The sequence below is a fragment of the Verticillium dahliae genome, genomic scaffold (assembly GCF_000150675.1).
Source record: "Verticillium dahliae VdLs.17 supercont1.6 genomic scaffold, whole genome shotgun sequence".
NCBI lineage: Eukaryota > Fungi > Ascomycota > Sordariomycetes > Glomerellales > Plectosphaerellaceae > Verticillium > Verticillium dahliae.
The window spans coordinates 1,019,685-1,026,041 of record NW_009276926.1 but is presented as its reverse complement, the minus strand read 5'-3'; the positions used below and the strand labels follow the sequence as shown (position 1 = coordinate 1,026,041).

General features: G+C 57.2%; 3 protein-coding genes and 1 non-coding gene across 4 annotated transcripts in view; 1 reads left to right on the top strand and 3 right to left on the bottom strand.

Annotated features, from left to right (window-relative positions):
- Nucleotides 1–1,039: 1,039 nt before the first annotated feature.
- On the bottom strand, nt 1,040–1,140 carry VDAG_20123. Its single transcript has one exon. It is a non-coding gene; the product is annotated as a tRNA-Trp (tRNA).
- Nucleotides 1,141–1,438: 298 nt separating this feature from the next.
- On the bottom strand, nt 1,439–2,766 carry VDAG_03866 (uncharacterized protein; the record flags this gene model as incomplete). Its single annotated transcript, XM_009653950.1, has 2 exons — nt 1,439–2,552; nt 2,696–2,766. 2 exons carry the CDS (start codon nt 2,764–2,766, stop codon nt 1,439–1,441), a joined length of 1,185 nt encoding a protein of 394 aa, XP_009652245.1.
- Nucleotides 2,767–3,764: 998 nt separating this feature from the next.
- Nucleotides 3,765–4,704, bottom strand: VDAG_03865 (uncharacterized protein; the record flags this gene model as incomplete). Its single annotated transcript, XM_009653949.1, has 2 exons — nt 3,765–4,134; nt 4,265–4,704. The coding sequence occupies 2 exons, from the start codon at nt 4,702–4,704 to the stop codon at nt 3,765–3,767; spliced, it is 810 nt and encodes a 269-aa protein (XP_009652244.1).
- A 454-nt stretch (nt 4,705–5,158) lies between these two features.
- VDAG_03864 (bifunctional polynucleotide phosphatase/kinase) overlaps nt 5,159–6,357 on the top strand; it is a gene marked incomplete at both ends in the record, with an annotated part of 1,796 nt that continues 597 nt past the window's right edge. Inside the window, 3 exons of the mRNA XM_009653948.1 lie at nt 5,159–5,243; nt 5,301–5,479; nt 5,673–6,353. Of these exons, the coding sequence (XP_009652243.1) occupies nt 5,159–5,243; nt 5,301–5,479; nt 5,673–6,353 (945 nt within the window). The remainder of the gene's footprint in view (nt 5,244–5,300; nt 5,480–5,672; nt 6,354–6,357) is intronic.

Below are 6,357 nucleotides of genomic sequence, written 5' to 3'. Positions count from 1 at the left end.
TGCTCGACGCAAGTTGCCGTCTGCTGAAACTGCCGCACAAGAGCGGCGATCAGCAATCAATTGTCAGCTCTCTTCGGTTTTCCGGACGTCTGGATGTGTCTTGGGCGGCGTACGGAACTGCAGCTAGCCTTTCGGGATTTGTTTCGAATTGCCAGCGATATGACGCCTCGTTGACCGGAAACAAGATCATTGGACATCGGAGCAAGCACAGAGGCGTGTGTGGAGGAGTCCGTGAAGGCTACTTTCTCCCAGACTGTCATTGAGAAGACTTGCATCTCGCAGTCGACGTTCCGGTTCATGTATAACGATGTATGTACGACTTGACTGACGATCAGGCTCAGAGGTTTTGACAGGATGCGGCTGGGTAATGCTGCCAAGGACTCATAATATTGGCGTGACTTGGTGGGGGACATCTCTCACACCCACCTACCGACTTGCTGGACATGGGTTTCTCGAATTGGCTTTGTTAGTCGAACAATGACGTGTCAACTGATAGGGTTCTGCCAGGAACTCCATGGCCCCGGGTCTGAGACTATGCAAGGTGTTGATGTGTCATCCAGGTGATCGTTGCGAATACGTTACTCGCTGCGTCGAAGTCTAAATTGTAGTTCATGAGAACCGTAGGCAAACAACTCTATCTGCCGATGAAAGGTCTGTCTGTATGAGCACGTCACGAGAGCTGGCCCTTACAAGATGTCGGAATCGCCCGCCTACAATCCTAGTTGAGCTTTTCGTAGCTCCATTCTTAGATACAATGGAAGCGTGTTGGTGTGTCTGATTGTCATGACAAGCGTGCAACTTTCCAGTCTTTTCTGCTCGGGATTCTCAGTCGAAGAATTGAAACTGCTGCATCATCAAAGTTTGCCCGGATCTGGCTTTTAATAAAGCTACAGGCACACGATCTCATTCGCATAGCCTGTGTAGCACCTCTCTTCCATTACCCGCATCAATGTTCTTCAAAAGCAGAAACTGGCATAGTGCAAATGGAAATAGCCTTCAACACGCTAGCGCAAGGCAAAAAGACAAAAGGAATAGTCGATGAGGGACACCCGATTTGAACGGATAACCTTTGGGTTGCGACGTGCTCTGGAGCGAGACACACAGCTGGAATCCAACGCGCTGCCGTTGCGCCAGCCCCCCTGTGATGAGCGTCTTGGCTCCTGCGGCGGCGCAATCTGCTTTGGGGAGCGGGGTGAGGCAATTTCGGCTAAAGGTGCGTAGGTTGCGATGCCCTGAATGTGGGATTGTGGAGTTGACAATATGGATGTTGCTCATGTGGATCGGGTCGATGCAGGCAGACTGGGGTAAGGACTACATGTAAAACGTAGGTATACCAGTCGGATGAGCTGCACTGTCAACCAGCGACGCTGGCTGCGCTTCAAATCAGCCGCAGATTGAATCTCTTCCGTAACCACACTCAACCACCCAAACGCACTCGTCATGAAGCGAGAGGAAGACGGGTCGGTCGCCGCATGGCCACAGACCACTGCGCACGCAGCCCTTCCAGGTCATCCAGCAGCTCCATCCACATGTCTCCCTCGCCGTGTCCCCTTTCCGTAAGCCCCCTGGCACGAAGAAACATGACAATCGCTTCAAAGTCCCTCCGTATGCGCATCCTCGACCACCACATGTCAAACCGCCCGACGAGCCCAAGCCAGTACCCAAACACCCACAGCGCCCGCTCGTCGCCCGCGAGCAGCAGGTCGCGGAACGCCGGTTCCACGCGCCCGACAAATTGCATGTACTGGTAGACATTCTCCGGTCGGGGCGCCACCAGCCTCGTGGCCGCGAGGATGTACACTGGTTCCGCGAACAGTTCAGCGCGGCGCGTGGTGCGGGCCAGAAAAGCAGACCACGCGGGCGGCAGGTCGACGACGAGGTCGGGGCGCGTAAAGGTGCCCTCTTCGTCATCGGCCGATGCGTACATGGGCGTCATGAGGCTGCCACGGCGGAAGGCGGCCGTGATGATGAGCAGGGGCTTGAAGCCTAGGAGTATGTTCATCCAACCGAGGCGATCGGGGGCGGTGCTGAAGACCCACGAGGCGAGGGGGTTCTCATCTGGGACGGCAGTGAAGGCTAGGAGGTTGAGGAAGATGGCTGTCATCTGGAGCGCGTCTGCGCGGTCTCGGGAGAGGGGCTTTGCGAGGGACGCCTGCAACGACTGGATCGTGAGGGTCTGCTGGTACATCTCTGCTATCTGGTGGGCGGCGGGGTTGGCAGTGTGATGTCTGAGATAGCATGCTGATGCGCCGAGGATGGCTGTCAGGAGGTGGGGATACGTACAGGCCATGTCCCATACTGCATGGAGAGGGGCACCGGCGAGCATGTTGTCGTGGTTCTCGTTGAAGAACTGGAGAAGCACGCCGGCTGGGGTGCCTCCATACTTGGTCGCGGCGTCTACCGGAACCGGGAGCTCAAAGGCGGGCTGGGCCACCAAGGCCGCCGAGGACGAGAATGTGCCCGACTGCGGGCTCTGTCCCGCGACCGGGCTGCGTCGTGGATGACGGCCGGACGTTAGGGGCGTCTTGTCGTACAGACAGGTCCGCTGGTTTCTGTGACAGCGTAGACATGTAGGCTGAGTCTCATCGCACTGTAAAGTTTGAGCGACTGTTGCCGTGTTTTGGCTCGGCAGAAGCTTACTTTGACTCTCCTCTGTTTACAAGAGACACAGCCGGCTCGGGTCTTGGGTGAATACTTTCGTTTCTTGTGGTCGCGAATCGTCAGCCCGGCCTCATCGAGTGACATGACTTGAAATATGGACGCCATTGTGTGATGGATTGGCCCATGGTGCTATCGACGGGATGGCGGTAAAACAGGTAAACGAGCGGGGGAAAAACATGCAGGCCTGTGAATTCGGCACACTCCCAAGGATGCAATGCGAGCTTGACATGAAGTCGCCTTGTCGTGCCAGGCTGGGGTGATCGACACTGCAACCCCTCGTTTACCTGTTTAGGCATGGTGGTCTTACGCCTATGTGTGTGCATTCAGCCCCAGGCTGCCGTCTGGGCTTCTTTAAAGCAGTCCACCTTAAAAAGTGTAGGCATCGCATCAAGATGTGGCAGCCTGGTGGAGGCTGCCTTGCCCAGATTTTTTTTTCCGTGAAGCGAAGCGACCTGTATGAGCAGTCTGTCTGCCTTGCGCCCTAGCATGGAAGCCAGCAGATTTTGAGATACAGGAGGAGGACACCTGCGTCTGGGAGACCAGCTCGGTGGATCTGATCAACGTGTCGGGAGGCATCGTCAATCAATATGCTACGATGGACCGCACGTTGGATGTCGGTGGAGGCACACAACTCATTCTCAATCTTTCATTCATACCCTTGACTCTCCATCTTGTGAGCCAGCCAGGGACGCCAGGTGCGTCACCCGGATGGCCGGCGGCGGCAACAGCCAGGAGGAACGTCGGTAGATGATGCTGTAAGTCTACTGATGGAGCTTTCGTCCATGGAAAGCTAACATAAGAGGCCGAAAGCCTCCATGGAGAGTGGCGAGCAACTATATCGGCGCTCGTTGCCAGTTGTATGGCCCTTGAGTCAATTGCTGTGGGACCAGCAATAGCTGGTAGAGACTAAGAAGGTCTGTGAGGCTAGACGAGGCCGGATAGGAAACTCGATGAACTCGAAACACATCACAACTCATCACCATGTTAGACTTTGACCTTAAGAGAAGATAGAATCAATCAGATGTACCTGCCAGCCAACGCCTCGCTTAGTGAAAGAGAGAAAGGGAGATGAAAAACATAGACGAAGAACGAAAGAATAAAAGCTACGTCGCCCGGATGACCTGCGGCAGCGGAGCCGGGGCGTTGCGCATCTCGACAGCGACGCGCGTGTCGTGAATGCGGCGGTCGAACGTCTTGAACTCAAAGACGCCCTCGAGGTCGCGGCGAATGTTGGCCAGCTGCTCGTGGGCCTTGAGGATCTCGTCGGGCTTGTTGTCCTGCAGGACGTGGACCTTGACGAGGAAGATCCAGCGGCGGGCCGGATCGGAGGGGGTGAAGCCCGTCTCCCAGGCGCCGACGCGGGCGAGGGGCGTGCCGTCCGGGGTCGGGGGCAGCTGGTAGTGGCGGAAGAGGCAGAACTCGGCGTCGTCGCGGTAGAACTGAAACGTCTCCTCGATGGCCTCGCTTTTGAGCCTGGGGTTTGGGTTAGCGTTTTGTGTGGTCATGCTCACTGTGGGCATGGCAAGGGATGGTATTGCATAAGGCATAAGGCATGGTATTGCACAAGGCATAAGGCATGGAGTGGTGCAGGAGGCGGCCGTACTGGTACTTGTTGTCGCGCATGATGGAGGGCAGGTTGCGCTGCTCCCAAATCTCGTTCTTCTTGCGCTGCGTGACGGCAGAACCCTTGTGCGGCGGGTCGGGAAAGTCGGTCCAGCGCAGGACGCCGGCGCGGGCGTCAAAGTCGGCAGGCGTCTCGGTGCCAAAGTCCTTGTCCTTGAAGACCTCGTAACGGGCCTGGATGACGTAGGACTGGCGACTCAGCTGCTGATGAAGGTCTTTCCACAGGCCGGGCACATCTTTACGCTGGGATTTGACGATGGAGTTCTGGTTTGAGATGCCATTGGGTCGTGAGGGGCCTTTGAAGTAGAGGACGCGATGGAGGCTCTCCCAGGGTGGCATGGCACAGAGGCCGGCGAGGATGGAGCATGTTGCCTTGATGTCCTCGTCGGCGACAATGGTGGACAGAAAGACTTCGTACATGGCGGAGAAATCCACGGGTGACCCTTTGTCGATCGACCGTGTGAGGGGTGCTGAGGGCTTCCTTCAAGGTTGGTGATGGCAGGTCTGGAGGTGAGCTTCTGTGCTCGTGTTGATTCAGTGAGTGATAAGGCTTCTGCTGAGGTAAGCTGCCTTTCACTTGCCTGGCATCATTTGGGTTCACATGAGCCTTGCATGTCACGTGGTTTCCCGTCCCCTGCGCGCACTGCAACGCGCGCTGGAGCTTTGGCGAAGCGCGCTTTCGGGGTCTTCCCCCACTTCATCCAGAACTGAGCAGCCAAGCGAAGCACGAGGCAGGTTCAGCAACAGGCAGCCATTGAAGACTGGCAGCAGCCCAATGCCATGCCTATATAATCGACTCTCCATCAAACTCACTAGGATATCTAGACATCCATTCCCCATTCTCTACATCAATCGGACGCATCTACCGGCCACCATGTCCTCCTCGTCCAAGCGCAAGCCCTCCGATGCACCAGTATCACCACCCCCTCTCAAGAGGAAGCTCGCTTCCGGCACCACAAGTGAGCCACACATCTACACCTCGCCTTTCTCCCATGATCAACACTGACAAGATGCAGAGGGAGCGGTCGCCAACTTCTTCACCCCGACATCCCAGAAACCCAAGGACCGCACCGTCTGGTCAGAGCGCGCCCCTAAAAACGACACGCCAGCAACCTTGCTCGTTGCCAAGTACGAACCTGAAGCCAAAGAAGAGACTTCGACAAATAAGAGGCGGAAAGTAGCCGCCTTTGATCTGGTATGCGAAATTGTAGCCCGTACTCCTGAGGCCCCACACGGCTAACAGCCCAGGACTCGACCCTCATCGCAACATCTTCAGGCAAGAAGCACGCCTCCGACGGCAATGATTGGAAATGGTGGCACCCCTCTGTGCCGACCCGCCTCAAACAACTCTACAACGATGAAAAGTACAAACAATCACCTTCCCCAAGCTGTTTGACATGGACCTAAGATGCACCCCCGCTAACCTCTGTCCACCCAGCTACCGCCTCATCATCCTCTCCAACCAAGCCGGCCTAACCCTACACCCGGACCACAAATCCAAAACCCCCAAAGCAAACGCCGCCAAGCGCGTCTCCGACTTCAAGACGAAATGCGCCGCCGTCCTCGCCCAGCTCGACCTGCCCATCACCCTCTACGCCGCCACGGCAAAGGACATGTTCCGCAAGCCCCGCCCCGGCATGTGGCACGAGCTCTGCCGCGATCACGACATCACGGACGACGTCGACCTCGCGAGCAGCCTCTTCGTAGGCGACGCCGGCGGGCGCGTCGCTGTCGGCGCGACGGCCCGCGACTTCAGCTGCTCGGACCGCAACCTCGCGCACAACATCGGCGTCCCCTTCAAGACGCCCGAGGAGTTCTTCCTCGACGAGCCGCCGCGCGTCTTTGCGAGGGAGTTTGACCTCGCGCTGCACCCGTACGTCGAAGCCGGAGGTACAGACCCAGGCGAGGGCGCGGACGAGACGCCCCTCTTCGCGAGAAAGAACAAGCAAGACGTCGTGCTGTTCTGCGGTCCGCCCGGCGCAGGCAAGAGCACATTCTACTGGAGACAGCTCGAGCCTCTGGGCTACGAGCGCGTGAACCAGGACATACTCAAGACGCGGGAAAAGTGCGTCA